Raw genomic sequence first — 21,263 nt, 5'->3', positions numbered from 1 at the left:
ATAGATTTGGTATTTGATGATTTACTCGGGATGTTACTTGTTGATAAAACAAGGTATAGTGGCAGAATCCACTTGAAATTTGAAACAGAAAAAGTTAAGTTTGATTCAGTGAGCCTGATCTATATAATGGAATGGCACAATATGCATCTTTGTATTCTGAACAATATTTTATTATTTAGCAGATTATTTGCATGAGCCAGTTTCTGTTTGTATGTTATACAAGATAAGAGTACAAAGTATGTATCTAATAAACTGAACACCAGAATATATGTCAAATTGCTTTGGACAAATTATCAGTAACTTCAGAATACAGGTCGATTTAATCGAAAAGAGTAGAGAACTAGGTGGGGAAGGATGCCTGTGATTTAGATGATGACCCAAAGGTTTGGTTAGCGGCCACAATTCGATCCTCTAGCGGCCACCCCTTTCATCATTCCTGTATTATTCATCAACTCCATTTTCCAAGTTGAAGATGTGAAATCAATTATCATATCTCCTCTTGGTGTAATTTAGTATAGCAGAATGAGTTGATAATCAATATTAGGGAGAATCATGGATGTGAAGTAATGATATATATTTTTAAGCAGTGTTTCAAAGGTGACCCAAGGCGAGCTGGGTACGCCCAGATGCTTAGGTGATCAGGCGTAACTGTTCCCCAAGGCGAGCTGGGTGCGCCTGGACGCCTAGGTGTTGAAACACTGCTTTAAGTACAAACAGAATACTTCACACGATACACACGTACACAGTGGTTTTGGTGCTGACAATTGCTTACTTTGCTGATTTCTTCTATCTATATACACATCTGTATGCTTCTGAAGGCTGAGATATTCTCTAATTAAGGCAGGGATCACTACTGTGATTGTCTATTATTATCTTTAATCTGCTAGCTGAAAATCCGCTAAGACTAAAGACTCTGCACCTGGACACATACATTACACACACATTATTGCTAACATAAAAAAACTTATTGCCTATTTATGTTGTCCCCAGTGTGCACTGTGCCATTATGGCATAAGATGCAAATTTCGCAACTGGATCACATTTTTTTGGGCTTCAAACGAATGGTATGGAGCATATTGAATGGAAGAAAAAAAAAGATTAAACTCGCATTTTTAGTAAGCCAAAGAACGAAAACTGTTGATAAGTGGTTAGTATGGTCCAAGTTTCATCTCAGTATTTTTTGTAATCATGAAGGAATGTAAGATCTTATACCTTTTGGTATATTTTTCTCTGAATTGGTAGGAAGCTAATTGCAATACCTTCAGAAGGTTGATTTCATTTCACATTAAACATCATTAGCCAATCGATTGATCAAGGCACATTTTTTAGCTTCTAGACCCTTTTTTTCTAGAGCCATAAGGAGTTGTTCATTTTTAAGTACAAGTGTGTACACTGTGTAGGAAAACAGTTTTTTTTTGCTAATCTTTATTTTTTAGACGAACTTGTTCTACTTATACATAATATTATTTCTTCTGATGCTGCTCTGTATCTTTCCTGGAATGAGGCTGGTTCATGAACAGCTTTTACTTCTGACAAAATGTTATGATGATGAACCTTATCCAATGCAACATGATAAGTCGTGATCAGAAACTAACTATACTCATGAGAATAATATCTGATTGGTGGGTCAAATTTGGATTCTGTTAGGTTTTTTCCTCCCAGCTTACAGATGTAGTGTTATAGCCAAACAACGGGAGCCAGGGGAGAGTAATGCTTGATTGAATTGCCTGAGTTGTGGCCAAAGTTTGGAATAGCTATAGAAAAACTAAACCAACACAAAAGACCTCGAACGAGCGAGCGAAACCACAAAGCAAATTGGAAGCGAATTGGGAAAACTGCAGAACTGATCTGCCTGGACCGGTCTGACCGGTGCGCTCGACCGGTCTGACCGGTGCGCTGGACCGGTCTCACCGGTCGTGCCTACCGGTCTGACCGGTAGCACCTAGAAAACCCCCGAGAAATTGGATTGAAACGTTGAATCTCGAGCAAACGACCTCGGAAATCGGTGAAACTTGGGGGATTACTTCGCCCCTACCCCGTGAACATATCCCCAAAAGATCTCGTCCTAAAGATCAACGATTCTTGAGAATTCGAGAGGAGATCAAAAGGGTTGGGGTTTTCTCTAAAACTCAAGAACTCGAATTCGAAAGAGCTCGTGATTCCAGAGGGAGTAGGACAGGGCTAGATGCACGGGAATCACAGCTAAGAACTCGTAGCCTCCTCTCAATCAAGTGTGCCAAGAACGAAATCAAAAATCCATTGCACAAGGCACAAAACCAGGGGATTGAATCGAATCAAAAGCCCAGAGGGCACGAGGAGGATAGGGCCTCCTTTCCCAATCAAATCCCTTACAAGGTTTCAACAATCCATGGACAAAATCAACTCAAAAGAGAGAAACAGGGGGAGGAGAACACAGGGGCGGCGGCCTAGAGAAACAGAGAGTCCACGAACAGAATACAAAAGCCGCAATTAACCTAACACAAGTGAAGGGGTATTTATACCCGCGGGACCGGTCAGACCGGTGCGCTGGACCGGTCAGACCGGTAGGCCTGCAGCACCCCCTGTACAATGATCTCATCCGACGGCCGAGGTTCTTTCTTCGAAACGAAGTCTTGTCCGCGATGCCGCCGTCTTGATGAAGATCCAGTCCGCGGTTTTGGAGGGTCCGCGAAACCCGGGTAGGTGGCCGGTTTTGAGAAAACCGCCAAAACCTCACGCGCGGGAAGATTCCCGCCTCCACGCCGTGGCCCTAGACGTCGTTCCCGCCTCGGCCTTCTGACGGCCCTAGACGCTGCCCGACGCCCGTCACCTCCTCGCCCGCAGCGAGGCCCTAGACGCCGTCGACGCCCGTCGCCTCCGTCAGTCCCGAGACCGACGCCCGTGCCTCCACGACTTGGCGTCTTCAACCGCCGTCCACCTCCTTGGTTTTGTGGCGCAAACCAAGAAACCCGCCTTCCGTCGCCGCTTGCGCCCTCGATCCAGGAGTGGACGCCACAGCTGCCGCCCGGTCCGAGCTCCGGTCCCGGCTGCCCTTCACCGCCGTCCACCGCACGGTCCATCGGCCACAGCACCTCCACGGCAGGTCCCCGTCGACACTCGACGCCCGTGTACCTGCAATCCAAAGACCAAGCGCACGATCACACCGCACGGTTGACAATTCACTCATCACAAGCAGGATAGAGTACTCAACATTCCTCAATCTCCCCCTTGATGAGTGCATTATCAACACACCACAAACGAATCAAGAGAAGTGAAACCAAAGAAGAACAAAGAAGCACGAAAGAGAAGAACTCAAGCAAGTGACAAAAAGCTCAGAAAGGCTGGAACAGTCACTTACTCAAGCAAAGATCGATCCCCTAAGACAAGGGCAACGGCTCGACGCAATCGATCAAAAGCCAAAACATGACTCCTCAAAGACAGAGGTAACGCTCGACGCAGTCATGCAAGCAGCAGAGGGAAAACGAGAACACCAGGAGCCAAAACCAAAGCAGAAACTCCCCAAGCAAAGTTTTTCCCTCTCACATGTGCAACTCTCCCAAAATGATGCACTCTCAAAGCCCTGTGCACAACAAGTTTTTCAAAAATCAAACAAGTCTCCCCCTTGTTCGATCACTTCTCTCAAAATTCTCCCCCTTGTTGGCACATGCACACATCAAGTCTGAAAAGACCTAAAACTCCCCCTGAAGCTGAAACTCCCCCTGAACAGATGCTATGCAATGAATGCAATGCAGGAGGTGTAAGTGAAAGCATTCAGGGATACAAGGATATGAGCAACATCTAGTGACAAGCACGTGTGCATCCATAAACAAGACTTGCATCTAGCTCAACAGGGTATATCAAATCAGTCTAGAGCTAGGCAAGTTCAGTTTAGGAGAAATAAAAGCATCACCCATGATCTAGCACTAAAAAGTAGGGAATGAAAAGCAGTGCTACTCATACTCATACAGGTGAGCCAAAACAGCCAAAACAAGTTGCCAACATTCATTTTTCAATCAATTTTTTATATCAAGCAATTCTAAGTGCCAGGGGTTGAAAGCTTGTCATGCTTTACTTAGCAACGAGGCCAAGCCTATGCCAAAAGACATTCAGAAGCTTAAAGCACTCGTTTCAGTCATGCACAGCCTTGCCCGGGTTCTCACAAGTGCAAAGTGAGCCGTCCCGAAAGCTCGATCAGTGCGACAAGCAATCCCACCTGAATCTTTTCAATCCATTTCAAGAACAGTTCAAGCAATTTTATCAGATTTAGATCATTTCAAGTATGAATTGCTGAACGAAAAGCCACACTAGCATGAATAAGATAGCAAAGCATATCAACACGCCCTAACATGCTAGTAGCCAAGACAGGGTGATCATGTTTTCAGATTTTCAAATCAAAATAGCTTAACTCAGATGATGTCATATACACAGTGGAGCAAGCTATACATGATCAAGTTTATCAACTCACACTAGCAGGCACTAGAAGATCATAGCAATGTATACAAGAATGCTAGTGCAAGTGAGACAATGCAAAATGCAAACATGTACAATGCAAATGCACAATGTAACTAACCAAGCTAAAACTTAAGAGAAAGACAAAGAAAAGCCAAAAGCTATGCAACTGAAGAATTCAGCAAATACAACGGCTCAAAGACGCATAGGACTAGACCAAATGGATCCAACTGAGTACCATGGAAAAGGCAACAATCAGAAAACCACAAGTCCATCCTGAGAGAAAAACGTACAAGCCGAACGCTCACATACCTCGATGAAGATCCCGCTGGACCTAGAGCATAGCAAGCTCGAGGTCACCTCCCCTGCGTCCTCAGCGGGTCCACCTTCTGCTCGAACAAGTTCTTGTAGAGGTGAATGATCGAAGTGGAAGTAGTGGTACTGGATCGTCCTCCCGAGCTGAGGTAGTCGAAGCAGAAGGGGCCGGAGCCTGCAGCCGGCGCAGTAACTCCGGATCATCATCGGCACCTGAGGTAGAGCTCCCCCTCAACAAGTGATACCTAGCACATGAGAAGCTAGGACACAAGAAGATAGCAAACACCAAAGATCCAGAGCAAAACTCAAGCAAATGGTTAGGTGTTAGTCAAGCCACATGCAGGGTATACCAAAAGATACTCTAGAACATATCAAAACAAAAGATATTCCTAGAATAATCTAAAGGCACTCAGCAACAAGAACCAAGGCAGCAAGACTATACGAAGAAGATACTTGAGCTAGCAACCAGAACTAAGGAGGAAAAGCTACACAAGCATGAGGGGACTGGACAAAACACACACCCGGAGCTAGCAAGAGTCATGACAAAATGAAAATCACAAAAACTAGCATACAGAGTGGCTAGTCCATCAAAGCACAAGCACAGATCTAGCAAGCAAAACAAGTAGAGATGTAGAATCTACAACAAGTCACACGCAGAAAATGTACAAAGAACTCAAAAAACAAACTTAAATGTACAGAGGATACAACAGCCACCATGGGCTATCCATCAGCCTTGGAGAACCATTAAGTCTTGATCAAACCTGCATAAGACCAAGATCCATGGAGCACTTGTTCTCCAGGCCTCCAACCTGCATCACCATCGAGACAAAGGAGGAGCAAACGTCTCGACACTGGGGTTAGCAAAGTGAGAAGCAAACTAGTGACGAGCCATTTGCTCTACAGAAGGGAAAGCAAAGTCAGGTAAAGCGTATCCCCTGTCCCGTCTACCGTGTGACTGACGAACACCACCGCGAGGAAAGCGTGGAGCCTCAAAACCTCCTCCAAAGCCTCGGTCTCTTGGTCCATAGCCGTACTGAAAATGACCAGGAGCACGGCCGGCAAAGCGACCACCCGCTGGAGCACGGTAACCACCACCGTCTCCCTGACCTCCACCTACACGGCGCGCCCTAGCATCTCGCCTATCACCATGCCGAGAAGGACCATGCACCCGAGCAGAGTACATGTCCGCATTCCGTCTCTCCTGCTCTCTCCTCACAGCCTGCTTCCTCCTGAAGCAAAACTCCTCCAAGTGACCTTCCCTGTCACAGAACTCGCAGTGGTACCTCACCTCACACTTGGGAGGTGGAGGCCTAGCCTGCGGATGGGGAGGAGCAGCCCCCTTCTTCTGGGCAACCTGGGCTGTGGCAGCAGGGAGCGTGTCGAGGGAGTTTCTAAGCTCATTGGGCTTTGGAACCCAAACCTGCTTCTGCGGAGGTGCTTTCGGTGGTTCTTTAAGCACACCATCCGCGGGGTCAACAAGCGAGGGTTGCGTGCTCGTGCTAGCAGTGTTTCCAGCAGTCTTGCCGATCTTACCATACAACCTGTCAAAGTCTGACTTCGTGTATGTGTAACCGACCCCAAACCCATCACCACACTTGAACTGCTTGATCATCATGCCCAACTGCGGCTCACTAGCAGAAACCCAACTAAGAATCGCCCTAAGATAGGTATTCTCATTCTCCAGGTTGGCTTTCTCTACCGCAAGATTATCCAAATCAGAGATCAAACCAGGGCAAACAGAGCAGTCAATAGGTGGGCTAGACTCTATGACCTTAGTCTTTCCAAAAGACTTGATCAAAGCGTTCTTCTCCTCTAGCTCCGACCTAAGCGTGGGACAAAGCTTACAAGCACCAAGCAAAACTGGCCTAGACTTCATCTCCTCTAGCTCGCACACAACAGTAGCAAACTTGGACTGCAACGAAGCTAGATCGGACTTAAAGATAGGACACTCCTCGCATTCATGCACATCGCTAACAATAGGAGCATCCTTAACCAGTTCTAGTTCATGCTTGGCCTTAGCGAGCTCATGAGAAATGTCAACAAGCGAAATCTTAGCAACATCTAAGTCCGCGACGTTCTCATCATGCTTGGCACGGAGAGCAACAAGATCGTTCATGTGAGATATGTAGCCAGCGCACTCATCCTCACTAGACTTCTCCCTAGCACAAGCCAGCTCAGCCCTAAGCTTTCTACGCTCTCTAGCTGCTTCCTTAAGCAGCCTCTTCTGGTTGTCGAGAGCGGCGTACAACTCCCTAACCTCTGTATCAAGCAGGTCGATCGTGGAGTTTACCTCTGAATCGCTCTCGGATCCAGGAGAAGAGCCGGAGTGCGTCGGTGTAGTGTGTCCACCCGAAGACGCACGAGCACCATTGGCTTTGCCCGCCATGGTGCAGAAGCTCTTGCGCCGACCGGCCGCCAAGCAAAGGCCGATGAAGCCGGTGGCTTCCTTGTCGCGCTTCTTCTTCTTCTTGTCGTTGTCGTCGGAGGTCGGTGAAGAAGAGCGGTCGGTGTCGGAGCTCTTGTCGAGGTCGCTGAGCTGCGCCAGGAAGGCCTTCTCCCGCTTCTTGGCCTTGTACTGGAAGCGCTTCTTGAGCGACTCCTTGTCGAAGCGTCCTCCCCGGTCACGACTGCGGTGCTTGTGGCACCGACGCTCCTTGTTGGAGCCTCCCTCGTCGCGGTCGCGGTGGCGGTAGTAGTCGAAGGAGTTGTTCTGGCCACCGCCGGACTTCTTGGGGCAATCGGCGATGAAGTGGTTCATATTGCCGCAGTTGTAGCACCCGGGGTTCTTCTTCCTCTGCCTGTTGTGGTAGACGCGCTGGAACTTGCTGATGAGGAGGCACAAGTCGTCGTCGCCCAGCGTCTCCAGCTGCTCATCTGAAACAGAAGGCAAAGAGGCAAGAGAAAAGCCAAGAGCAGAGTTAGCGTTAGAGCTCGATCCACCCGGGCCAGTCACAAGAGCAACGCTCTTGGAAGGAGGGGCACCATTGAGCTTGGCTCTTGTCTGGTTATCCACCTCCGTGGCCTTGAGCTTGCTGAAAAGCTCGTTCACGGTCAGAGTCTCATAGCCTGCAGACTCAATGATCGTGTTCACCTTGAGATCCCACACAGAGCGATCAAGTGCGTAAAGCAACTTGAGGGCCTTCTCGTGCTCTGTGTACTCAAGGGCACCAGCAGATCTGTTCGCATTGACCTTGTTCACAATCGACTGAAAACGACTGAACATCAGGTCAATGCTCTCACCCGGCTCCTGTGTGAAGTTCTCGTACTCACGCCGGTGAGTCTCGAACAGTCTGGCCTTCACCTGAGGTGTACCCTCGTGGTAGTTCTCAAGGCACGTTCAAATCTTGTGGGCTTCCTGAAAACCCTGGACGCGTGAGAACTCCGCACGAGAAACGCCAGCAAACAAGGCATTGACGGCCTTGGCGTTAGTCTCGTGCTGGGTCACCTGAAGAGGCGTGGTCCGAACAGCCAGCACCTTGTAGAGCTGGTTCGTGGTAATCTCCTAGACATCGGCTCCCATGCTCTGCAGAAAGGCTCTCATGCGAACCTTCCAGTAGGCATAATCCTCGCCGGAAAACACCGGGATCTTACCAAGACTCGCCATGGTCGCCGAGTGGTTTTCGAACCGGTTAAGGTACTGAAAACCTCAACCGAGCTCTGATACCAATTGTGGGACCGAAGCCGGCGACCAGAGGGGGGGTGAATGGGAGCCGATCAAAATTTCTTCCGAAATTCAAACCGTCGGCCTATATCCCGAAAATCACCCGAACCCTCAAGCGTTCTAGCCAAAGTTTGGAATAGCTATGGAAAAGCTAAACCAACACAAAAGACCTCGAATGAGCGAGCGAAACCACAAAGCAAATCGGAAGCGAATTGGGAAAACTGCAGAACTGATCTGCCCGGACCGGTCTGACCGGTGCGCTCGACCGGTCTGACCGGTGCGCTAGACCGGTCTAACCGGTCGTGCCTACCGGTCTGACCGGTAGCACCCAGAAAACCCCCGAGAAATTGGATTCAAACGTTGAATCTCGAGCAAACGACCTCGGAAATCGGTGAAACTTGGGGGATTACTTCGCCCCTAGCCCGTGAACATATCCCCAAAAGATCTCGTCCTAAAGATCAACGATTCTTGAGAATTCGAGAGGAGATCAAAAGGGTTGGGGTTTTCTCTAAAACTCAAGAACTCGAATTCGAAAGAGCTCGTGATTCCAGAGGGAGTAGGACAGGGCTAGATGCACGGGAATCACAGCTAAGAACTCGTAGCCTCCTCTCAATCAAGTGTGCTAAGAACGAAATCAAAAATCCATTGCACAAGGCACAAAACCAGGGGATTGAATCGAATCAAAAGCCAGAGGGCACGAGGAGGATAGGGCCTCCTTTCCCAATCAAATCCCTTACAAGGTTTCAACAATCCATGGACAAAATCAACTCAAAAGAGAGAAACAGGGGGAGGAGAACACAGGGGCGGCGGCCTGGAAAAACAGAGAGTCCACGAACAGAATACAAAAGCCGCAATTAACCTAACACAAGTGAAGGGGTATTTATACCCGCGAGACCGGTCAGACCAGTGCGCTGGACCGGTCAGACCGGTGTGTTAGACCGGTGCCAGGGACCGGTCAGACCGGTAGGCCTGCAGCACCCCCTGTACAATGATCTCATCCGACGGCCGAGGTTCTTTCTTCGAAACGAAGTCTTCTCCGCGATGCCGCTGTCTTGATGAAGATCCAGTCCGCGGTTTTGGAGGGTCCGCGAAACCCGGGTAGGTGGCCGGTTTTGAGAAAACCGTCAAAACCTCACGCGCGGGAAGATTCCCGCCTCCACGCCGTGGCCCTAGACGCCGTTCCCGCCTCGGCCTTCTGACGGCCCTAGACGCCGCCCGACGCCCGTCACCTCCTCGCCCGCAGCGAGGCCCTAGACGCCGTCGACGCCCGTCGCCTCCGTCATTCCCGAGACCGACGCCCGTGCCTCCACGACTTGGCGTCTTCAACCGCCGTCCGCCTCCTTGGTTTTGTGGCGCAAACCAAGAAACCCGCCTTCCGTCGCCGCTTGCGCCCTCGATCCAGGAGTGGACGCCACAGCTGCCGCCCGGTCCGAGCTCCGGTCCCGGCTGCCCTTCACCGCCGTCCACCGCACGGTCCATCGGCCACAGCACCTCCACGGCAGCTCCCCGTCGACACTCGACGCCCGTGTACCTGCAATCCAAAGACCAAGCGCACGATCACACTGCACGGTTGACAATTCACTCATCACAAGTAGGATAGAGTACTCAACATTCCTCACATTACACACACATTATTGCTAACATAAAAAAACTTATTGCCTATTTATGTTGTCCCCAGTGTGCACTGTGCCATTATGGCATAAGATGCAAATTTCACAACTGGATCACATTTTTTAGGGCTTCAAACGAATGGTATGGAGCATATTGAATGGAAGAAAAAAAAGATTAAACTCGCATTTTTAGTAAGCCAAAGAACGAAAACTGTTGATAAGTGGTTAGTATGGTCCAAGTTTCATCTCAGTATTTTTTGTAATCATGAAGGAATGTAAGATCTTATACCTTTTGGTATATTTTTCTCTGAATTGGTAGGAAGCTAATTGCAATACCTTCAGAAGGTTGATTTCATTTCACATTAAACATCATTAGCCAATCGATTGATCAAGGCACATTTTTTAGCTTCTAGACCCTTTTTTTCTGGAGTCATAAGGAGTTATTCATTTTTAAGTACAAGTGTGTACACTGTGTAGGAAAACAGTTTTTTTTTTCTAATCTTTATTTTTTAGACGAACTTGTTCTACTTATACATAATATTATTTCTTCTGATGCTGCTCTGTATCTTTCCTGGAATGAGGCTGATTCATGAACAGCTTTTACTTCTGACAAAATGTTATGATGATGAACCTTATCCAATGCAACATGATAAGTTGTGATCAGAAACTAACTATACTCATGAGAATAATATCTGATTGGTGGGTCAACTTTGGATTCTGTTAGGTTTTTTCCTCCGAGCTTACAGATGTAGTGTTATAGCCAAACAACGGGAGCCAGGGGAGAGTAATGCTTGATTGAATTGCCTGAGTTGACGTAGAATGATATTTCTGTGCTGCCATAATAGACTGAATTGATCAAATTGTGTGTCAATGCGGCTGGATTGAATTCAGTCAGATTCAGATATACATGACAGATATCATACTCATCTGCACCTAGGTCTTCAAAATTGAACTATAGCAGACATTTGTATACGAATAGCCTATTTGCATTGGTCAGTGTTTCATTTCTGTACTTGTTTTTTGCACAGTACAGCTGTATCTTTCTATATGGTAGTTGAACAATGTGCGATGCCACTCCTTATCTCAGCACCCAGACATCATGGCATATCTGGAATAAACTTGAGGCGAGTCATTTCTTGAGAAATCCTGTGCTAGGTAGCTAGTAAAGCAGAGGCACCGGGCGTTTGGGGCAACATGTATTTTATTGTTTTTGGATGTTTGTGGTTATATATGTTTTTCTTTGCTGTGCAGATGGTTGTGGTATTATGACTCGTGATGACTGATGTTCTCTTCAAGATCGACTCTGAACTGAATGTGACGAAAGGACAAACGATTGAGTTGGAGCTGAAGGCGACTACTTTTGTTGATTTGGAGCTGTAAGTCGATCCTTTCTATGCCTGAGCTGGAGGGACTGGTGAGCCAAACAATGTCGGGGTTTGCCACTGTCAACCTAATTAGGCCCTTGGTATCAAATACTTTAACTTGATCTATCTAGGTTGCTTGAAATGTAAATATTTGTAGTGTCTGGTTGATTCAGTGCTGCTCAGCAGCCGTGCTTTTTTGTAGGGAAAATTGGTTCCATAATACAGATAATGACCATATGGAGAAAATAGAGATAATGAAAGGGACGTCAGGGGTGTGCGTGGCACTAATCAGTAATCACCAGCACCAGTGGATGACTGCCTTTTCATATGGACAATCGAATGAAAGACACGTTTTTATTTTTGGTTTTCTGTGGCGAAATGTGGACAAGGTTGAGCGCTTACAATGCATGTTCAGGTTGATGCCCATGGTTGGACTAGACTGACTGCAGCTGAACTGGCGGTCTATGTGAACCTGAGCAGTAATCAATAACGATGTCTTCTCATCGTCGATATGCAAATTCATTAGTCTTAATAGCTCCTGTTGTATCGTAATACAGTCAAACACTATATTCGAGATAAGAACTCCGTTTCAAATGAAAAAAAAAGAACATTGAATTATGTGCACAAATCATATTCAGAAATAATTTAGCGAATTAGATAATAAGTTGATACGGACAGCTCCTGTATTTCATATGAACACATCTGTTTCTCGAATCATGGAAGGAGCGTATTCCGATGTGCCAACCTCTTTTGGATTAGGAGGATTAGGTTGAGGCTGCTGAGCGCTCTCGCAGGGCATGCTCGCCATGCGATTTGGCATGGTCGAGTTGTTTGGTTTGCTGCCATAACATACCAAGCTGGCCATCCCCTTCTCCTTTAGTTTTTGGATCCTGCTGGGATCCAAGTGCTAGGGGTGCTAATAGGTAAGAATGTTAAACTTTAGCACCAACCTACTCCAAATGGGAGTACTAATGGACTGGAGAAAATAAGTGTTCAAACTTAAAATTTAAAAAGTCAAACGAACGGAGAAAATATATCATAAAAAACATACCAAGCTAAAATTTGGCTACGGCCAAATCTGGGCAATGCTAAAAACGGAGTACATGACAGTGCCAAATCTACGAATGGCATATGACAACAAACAACCGGACGTATAGATATGGCACACACAGCAATGCGAAGGAAATCTCATACATTGAGGCCGCGTTTAGTTTGCAAAAAGTAGGGTGAAAAGTTACTGTAGCATGTTTCGTTGTTACTTGACAAATAATGTCCAATCATGAACTAATTAGGCTTAAAAGATTCATCTCGTGCTAATCAGTTAGACTGTGTAATTAGTTATTTTTTTCAACTACATTTAATACTTCATGCATGTGTCGAAAGATTTGATGTGACGGGTATTGTATGAAAAATTTTGGGAACTAAACGGGGCCTGAGGCAATCAGCTGCACAACCACGTGCACACGATCGACGACGCTTGATACATGATACATCATCCCCTCTTGCCGTGCCGCTCGCCGGCGGGACGCCGGCACCGGCACTTGCATGTGGCCTCGCCGCCGCGCCGGCCTCGGCGCCAACCGGCACGCCACCAGTAGCACTATGGTCGCCGTCCGTTGCGTTCGCCGCTGGAGCCGCCGGCACCGCGGAGCGGTCCAGGACGTAGACGCCGGGTCCCGCGGGCACGAGTGGCGCGGCGGCAGCGCCGCCCACGCCGAGCGGCGTCGGGTGGTGCTCGGCCGCGGAGGCGCGCTCCTTGGAGGCGGCGTTGTGCCGCATGGCGTCCTGCTTGGCGGCCTCCACCCCACGGACGCGCTCCTCCATCCGCGCGTCCGCGGCGGCCTTCGCCGCCGGGTCGCGCGCCCTCGCCTGGGCCACCTTCTCCTCCACCACGGCCTTGGTCTTCTCCTTGCCCGCCCACGCCGACGCGCCCACGTTCGCCGCCGCCTCCTTCGCCGACTCCAGCGCGCTCGCGCTCCTCCGGCCCTGCATCTCCACTCCACCACCGGCGATGTGCTGTTGCTGTCGTGGTGACTGGTGGCCCGGCCGGCGGGGGGGATTTATGCGTGTCGTCTTGTGCTCGAGGCTGAGCGTGTACGTGCACGTGTCCCGGGTCGGCTCGAGCCGCGGTGTACGTGTGCCGGTGTCGAGAAGCGCTGCCGGCGCACGTGGCACCGGGTGATCCGGACACGGATACAAGAAGCTGCCCAGTTTTTTCTCCTTTCTGATTAGCGATCCGGCTGTTTCCCGCTTTCGGATGTTAAAATATTCAGATCGTGGTGTGCGACTATATGAAAGCGCCCGTTAGGCGCGATTTGGGAGATTTGTGAGTTAGTTAGGGTGTGTCTGGTAAAAATTTAGACGAAATTCTCTGTAGTAATTTTGAACCGAAGATTAAAAGGACCAAACATGATTAATTATAAAACTAATTACATGGATGCATAATAGAAGTTGTTTACTGTAACATGGCATTATCTAATTACGATCTGATTAGACAGACTTAAAAAATTCATCTAGCAATTACATCCGAAGGTTATGGAACAGATTTTATCAGTTATCCACATTACACCTAGTGGTCAAACGTAGCGCTGAAACAAATTTTGTGATCTAAGCACACCCTTAATAGCGTAACTTTCATTGGATTCAACCTAAGGTCGGGATATTTTGCCCATTTGCAATTCATGCACAACAATTTTATTTCACCAACGAGAGCTCTTCCAATTTCTTGTTCCAACACATTTTGTGATTGTTGTTGTGGTTTGTGGAGACCCACAGCCGGGTAGCGTAGTGCACTCGCCTAATCTCAGAGGGTGAGTACTCGGGGAAGCGCTAAACGATTCGGCAGGTCTACCTAGGAAGCAAGAACACAAGAATACTCGAGGATTTAGAGTGGTTCGGGCCGCCGGAGCGTAATACCCTACATCCACACTAGACCTGGGCATGGGCCGCCCGACCCGAAGAACCCGGACCGACCCGCCCGAAAAAAACCCGACCCGACCCGGCCCGAGGAACACGGCGGGCGGGTCCGGGCCATGATTTCAGCCCGGTGAAAAATTCGGGTCGGGTGCGGGCTGAAAATTAAACCCGCGGGCCGGCCCGACGGCCCGGTCAAAAAGACACATCTGTGATCTGTTATCTTATTTATTTATGCCATTTGCCATTTTATTTTATCACATCTGTGATCTGTGTGAACTATTGTCTGTGGTGCATGTGTTGTACAGTTGTTTTATCAGAATTGTGATGTTCGGATCATGTAATATTTAAATTAGTCATGCCTGTACGATTGTTGCTGCTGGTTTCTGGGATCATGTAGGTGACCGTCGGGTCAGCGGGTCGGCCCGCGGGCCGTCGGGTCGGGCTGCGGGCGGGCTCGGGCCAACATTTTAGGGTTTTCGCCGGGCCACGGGCGGGCTCGGGCCATGAGTTTTTCTACCGGGTTTTTTTCGGCCCGACCCGAACCCGACCCGACCCGAGAAATGCCCAGGTATAATCCACACTGTGAGTTGTATTGCTCTTGCATATGAATGAATCTATCCTCTGCCCAGGCTGGGTACTGGCCTCTGCCGGGACTTCTTCGGCCTCCCTTTCTCTAACGGGCGTCTCCCTTTTATAACCCAAGGGGACGTGTACACAGGCGTTGGGACCCCGACATGTGGGTCCAACGCGGATGTATAGTATACTGCGCATAAGGCATTAATGGTGCTACAGTGTTTGAGAATCTCTCCCCGGATACGCTTCATCGCCCTGTGGACTCTCTGACCGAGGAGTAGATTTACATGTCCCGTCGGCGAGGCGCCCGTTGAGGTAGTGTAGGTTGCGGCGTAGACTGTTGGGTCTACCGCATAGGCGTCATGATGGACGAAGGCGAGCCGTCGTGTCCAACTGGCGTAGCAGACTGACATGCGTGGCGTGGGCGACGCCAGCGGCTGCACTGTGTGCCTTGGTAACGCGCGATCAACAGTGCAGCTTGGCAAAAGTCGCCTCGAGCTCTGCTGTGACAGAGCGCACTTACGTCTCCTGTATTGAATGTGATAAGTGGGCGAGTCTTCCCGAGGAAGCTTCGCGGCCGCGCGCGTGCCTGCACCTACGGACACATGGCGGCTCCGGACCTGCCCCAGACGGGGTGTCTGTTCCCTCCCCGCTGAGAGGTCCGGATAGTATATGAGGATCCAGGAGCCCGTGGGAGGTCCGGGGTCCCCGGCTATTTTGGCTGATCGCTCCCTTCTCCGGGACACGCAGCGTCACTAGATCCTTCCCTAGCAAGGAATGGGTCTGGCGCCGCTGACCGGGTGAGAAGGGCTTCGGACCGCGGGTGTCCGGCTGCTCAGACCGTCAGCGCGTAGTATAACTACAAGGCTCTCGTCTAGACACAGCAAGAGGGGGTACCCTAGTCCAGAGGTACTGACAATTGTTTATAAAAAACATTTACCACAAAGGTCGAGACCTTGGACGATTTACTTACAACGAACAGAAGCTGAAGACAGCAAAGGGAGCTCAGTTGCCTAGAAAAGCTAAACCCTAGCATTACATGGACCCATAAACTGCATCCTACGATTCTATTCCCGGAGGGCAACTGATAGTTCAAATTAATGCAAACAATAAACTCAATTTCCTGCAAAATCTACCGTCCTCTGAACTAATTCCAAAGCCGAGAGCCTCCTATGTGGATAAAGTTGGGCTGTCAAGTGCAAGTCCCATTGTGTTGAGCCCATTGTCAACGTAGATAGTTGAGCCAGTGACTGCAGACGCCAACGGGGACACGAGGAATGCTGCTGTGTTCCCAACTTCATCTGTCGAGTAGGTAATGGCGCTTTCAGGTTATACGAGGAAAGAAGTAGCTGTTTTTTCAACTTGTTTTGAAACAGGCAAAACAGATACACTCAAACGGAAGGACGGGAAATCTGACCTGCCAATAGCTCCTTTTGCAGTGGTGCATTGACATAGGAATACTCTATCATCTTCTCGATGAATCCGATAGCTTTCGCAGCCCTGCTTCCCAGGGGACCTATGGAGATGGATGCGATGCATGACCCAGATGACACAAGAATATGCTTGATGCAGATGACACAAGAATAAAAGTGCTGCTAAGTTAATAAAGTTACTGCAAATCACAAATGTTATGGATAAACATATCAATTTGCAGTACAGTTTCTGTTCTGCAAGATTTCCTAAAGAGAAACTTGTTTACTTTCTTTGCAAAAGAAAAGAAGTTACCTGCTGATATTGTGTTTACTCTGATTTTGCCTTTTCGACCTGCTTCGTACGCAAGAACCTGAATGGGAAATGGATCAGGAATAAATATATACAGCGGAAGCATTAATATACATGTGCAAGATCTCATAGAGAAGTGTGTACTCTTGTATCACTCTCGAGTGCTGCTTTTGCTGAACTCATACCACCACCATAGCTATAAATAAAGCAATCCCCAAAGAAACCATAAGTACAAGCTGATAATTTAGAAGTGAAAGTGAAATCATTAATAAAATATTTACCCCGGAATTATCCTCTCAGAAGCTATGTAGGTCAAAGAGATACTAGCACCTCCTGCAAATTATCGAAAATAAAGCTATGTGTCAGACCAAATGGTTTTTGATGCAACGAAAGGAAACAAGAATTCTTTACTAAAAAATATATTAGAGCATAGTTTTGTGAACAAATAGTTTTTGGTCCAATGAAAGGAAACAATATTTTTTTTATAAAAAAGCACATCCACAGTTTTATCACATAAAGTCTGGTTTATCTGCATTGTTACCTAACCAAAGCTAAGTTTGGCTCAACATGCCTTGTTCTTGGCTTAACACTAACTACTAGTTCGTTCCTTATGAGCTAATACATTCTCTTTGTTATATCGGATATAAGGAACTAATTTAATGTGAAAAAGGGCTGCCTCATGGAAGGATTTGTAACACACCAACGCGGTAGACAACAAAAATTAGCTGTAGAGGTGGGGGAGTGCAATGTAAGTGTCAGCCAAGGTTAAAAAAAAATACCGTTTAATCGAGATTAAATGCTAAACAGAGGCCTAACGTCTATGTTTAAACTACGTTCAACCTTCCTAGGCGCTAGTCAATAGGCTAGCACCTAGCGTTTTCTTGAACAGTGGTGTCAGCCCACGACAACAAACTTAACAATAACAGGTCCTGAAATTCAGAAAGTGCAAAGTAGATTTGCTACCGGCACTTAAACATAGTTTTAAAAGGATATCCTTGCTCACTTCAAAAATATAATGCTATCATGAGAAGGTGTGTAGTCATTAAAATAAAACTGAGCAAATAACATAGGAGCTGAAGGGAAAATCAGCAGAGAAACAGAACAGGCACATCATATAAGAAACATTACCTGGATTCATTATGGGAAGGAAGTGTTGAAGTAAGGAAACAAAGGAATAACTAGATGCTGAAATTGCAGCAAGATACCCTCTCCTTGATGTCTCCAACAGTGGCTTTGTTACCTTTTGTGTTGATAAAAGAAAAGGTCAACTAGATGATCCTGACGTGGCGATGAAAGTAACTACTACAAAGATTTGATGATAGATTAACCTCAGGACCATTAGCGAGAGAATGCACGAGGATATCAATGCTGCCAAAATCATTCTTCACAGTTTCAGCAACTTCCTAGCAGATTTAGAGAACATGGAAATTAAACACTGGATAGCAAGCAAATCATAGCATAGCATTGAAGCTGCTTGATGGGGAAAAGGCAGATTATAGCTAACCTTAACAGTCCAGTTTGAAGCACCAGCATATCTTTTGTTGGCTTTAACCTGCAACACGAACAAAAGGTTCATAAAGCATGAAAGGGAATGACAACGAAGACATCATAAACGATGAGCATTACATCTTCAGGAACATCCTCAGGAGTGTCATAAACCGCATCCAGTGGATATACTTTAGCGATCTCCATAAGGGATCCATCAGGTAGCCTGCGTCAAATACATGTAGAAGTGAAAAGAAACTAGAAGTCTCAGCAAGAATCACTGAAGTAGAATAAAGAAAACTTTAACTATGATGAAACTGTTGTTAATCAGATGAACGCACTTCCGTGATTCGTCAAACTTTCCACGTCTCAAGCTTGTCTCAAATATGTTCAATGCCTGCACATTTTTGATAACTCTAAGATAACTTTTCACCTGAACGTCCAGTCCAATAAATTTTGAGACTGAGATCGACTTACAGGCACCCATGTACCAACAAGAATCTCAGCACCAGCTGCAGCAAGAGCCTTAGCAATTGCCCAACCATAACCATTATCATCAGCAACTCCAGCAATAAATGCTCTTTTGCCTGATAAACAAATACAAGACAGCTAATAACTAAAAAACCTGTAGTGACTGAAGATGTGCATGGGGCCAGATCAAGTAGGCCCACCTTTCAAAAAAAAAAGATCACGCACTTCTAAAACAATGGAGCTAGTTAATGGTTATATTTCAGTTTCATACATCGACAAGTCTATTTATAAGACAATAATTTGTTATATTTCACTTAGAAATGCTCTTACATTTGATAAAGTAGAGTGTTACATTTGACTAAATAATTTTGACTAGAATGTTTCAGCTTTTAACTATATAGATTATTTTGCTTTGCTTCCCATTCAAATTTCCATGTACTCTATTTGAATGATGACTCCAGAATCTATGGACAAGTCTAGACTTATTCCATTTTAATATTTCTCAAATTTTTTGTTACCAATAGGCCATCTTCGACAGAGGTGTATTTATTGTTTTTATGTAGTTGTGGAGAGAAACAAATCCATTGATCAAATTTCCATAGTATATTTGTAGTATTCGTCATGGAAAGACCTTTTTCCCAGGGAAGAATTAAGAGGTGAAGCTTTCTCAGTTGTACATCATTAAATCAGACGCGCGCGCACGCGCGCACACACACACACACAGAGAGAGAGAGACCCCTGAATGGCCCCCTGAAAAAGGGAACTCTTCCTTGAATTTACTTTATTTTATTTCTTTTTATTTATTCGTTTTTTGAAGCCCAACCAAAGTTGATTCGAAGTTACTTCAATTATCCTTTTCTCTTAAGTTCTTTTCGTAAAGTTCCATGCTTACAGTTTGGTCAAGAAAGTTAATCCAAGCCTTGTGTTTGGCATTAACTTTACAGAAGCACAATGGAAGTGTGCATTAGCAACAATAATAATAATAATACAAAATACCAACAAGAAATAATTTAGGAAAAAACGCACTGGTAGAAATGTATCAATAACAATGTAGCTTGAAAATTTCGAGCAAAGAACATCTACATTCAGCTTACCTGTGAGATCAATGGGAAGCCCTTGAGACCCTCTCTGAGACATTGCCCTCACAATAACCCTCTTACAATTTGAAGAAGTCATTGGCCCCACTGATGTGGGTTTGGAACAGCTGCCAAACCCAGTTCTGGTACTAAGTGCCCTTCCAAATGCAGATAGCGCTGATGTCGAACCAAGCACTTGTTTGCAGGCTGGGATGCATGGGCGCATGGCCAGCATCTGCATACCAGTTGTCACGGATGCTCCCATTGCCCTTTATGTAGAAAAATGGGCCGACATCATAAACTATTTTAACTGAAAGAGCAGGGTATATATGTCCTTTAACTTTAGTGTCTGCACTGTTACAGCCAAGGTCAGCCAAACACCAGAAATCCAAAACCAACCCAAAATTTTCCAAGTTAAAACGAAATCGAAGTTAACAGGTAAGATATTGCAACTGGATTCAGATCCGAACACAAATAGACTAGTTTTGTTAGGGTTTGGGGTGCTCCGTCTCGCACAGCAGAAGGAAACAGAAGGGGCGGGCATACCTGGAGGATGCGCTCGTCGCCGGCAAAGGGCTGGTGAAGACAGGACAAATGGCGCCGCCGCTCGCCCAGTCGTCGCCGCCAGGGAAGGAGGAGAGGCTCCGAGAGAAGGGAAAGGTTTAAGAAACAGAGGGAGAGGGCGAGAGGAATGGCGGCGTTGCAATCGGAGCGCGAACGATTGTGCCGGCTCCACCAGAAGGGGGAAGGGAAGTTCTCGATGAGGCTTCAGGTTGGATGAGCCGGCGTGGACGGAGAATGACACGTGGGGCCCCTGCGGGGTTTAGAGGGCCATCTCTCGTATGGATCAGCCGAAGGGAGTGCTCGGAGCTGGAACCAGATCGACCCTTTCGACGTCGCTCTGCAGTCACAGCTATCCGGCCGCGCAAACAGGATGGCTCACTCGCCCAGCCCTCATGCCCGATGGTGGCTCGTTCTACGGCTGCAGCGCTCCTGTGCGTCTTGGCTGGCTCGGCTGGCTCCTGCACGTACATCCTTGTTTCTACAAAAAATATTCAACCTGCACGTACTGAGTTCAACATACAATTAACTATTTTTTTTGTTGAATATTACTTAGGATGACACATAGATGATTTGTGCACATCAGTGTTGTTAGATGTATATGCCCACATTGAAAGATAGATACAAGAAGACGTTTTTACAAATTAAAGAGTACATGCACCGCCGGCCTCTGAACTTATTAGAAGGTGTCGTCTCGGTCTCCAAACTTTCAAATTGCACATCTAGATTATATTCCCAAACTTATTAATTGATTCACGTGGGGGCCAAATCATCGTTTACCCATCTTAAACAGCGTGTCAAGCTGAATGGACACCTGACATGTGGGGTCTATATGTCAGATCCATCTCCCTCCTTCCTCTTCCTTCCACAGCCATGGACGGGCACGACGGTGGCGCGATGTTCCCTGCAGCGCACGGCCAGCCGGCAGCATGGCGGGCCTTGCCCTGGACGCGGGCAGGCTCGCCGCGCCGCCGCAATGCCGGCCATGGCTGTGGAAGGCAGAGGAAGGAGGGAGGTGAATTTGGTATGTGGACCCAACATGTCAAGTGTCCGGTCAGCTTGACACGCTATCTGTTTAAAA

At 47.1% G+C, this 21,263-nt stretch overlaps 2 protein-coding genes across 2 annotated transcripts; both read right to left on the bottom strand.

Annotated features, from left to right (window-relative positions):
* Positions 1–12,364: 12,364 nt before the first annotated feature.
* LOC120673802 (18 kDa seed maturation protein-like) lies at positions 12,365–13,454 on the bottom strand. The gene has a single exon (XM_039954814.1). The coding sequence runs from the start codon at positions 13,368–13,370 to the stop codon at positions 12,744–12,746; it is 627 nt and encodes a 208-aa protein (XP_039810748.1). The 5' UTR covers positions 13,371–13,454; the 3' UTR covers positions 12,365–12,743.
* Positions 13,455–15,786: 2,332 nt separating this feature from the next.
* On the bottom strand, positions 15,787–20,457 carry LOC120673796 (enoyl-[acyl-carrier-protein] reductase [NADH] 2, chloroplastic). Its single transcript, XM_039954802.1, has 13 exons — positions 20,168–20,457; positions 19,640–19,890; positions 18,552–18,661; positions 18,416–18,471; positions 18,216–18,300; positions 18,094–18,141; positions 17,918–17,992; positions 17,718–17,829; positions 16,871–16,922; positions 16,734–16,785; positions 16,593–16,650; positions 16,285–16,383; positions 15,787–16,168 (listed from the first exon to the last, which is right to left on the bottom strand). Exons 2-13 carry the CDS (start codon positions 19,884–19,886, stop codon positions 16,038–16,040), a joined length of 1,125 nt encoding a protein of 374 aa, XP_039810736.1. The 5' UTR covers positions 19,887–19,890; positions 20,168–20,457; the 3' UTR covers positions 15,787–16,037.
* Between the last annotated feature and the right edge of the window lie 806 nt (positions 20,458–21,263).

The sequence above is a fragment of the Panicum virgatum genome, chromosome 2K (assembly GCF_016808335.1).
Source record: "Panicum virgatum strain AP13 chromosome 2K, P.virgatum_v5, whole genome shotgun sequence".
Classification (NCBI taxonomy): domain Eukaryota; kingdom Viridiplantae; phylum Streptophyta; class Magnoliopsida; order Poales; family Poaceae; genus Panicum; species Panicum virgatum.
This window is presented reverse-complemented; position numbering and strand designations above follow the sequence as displayed.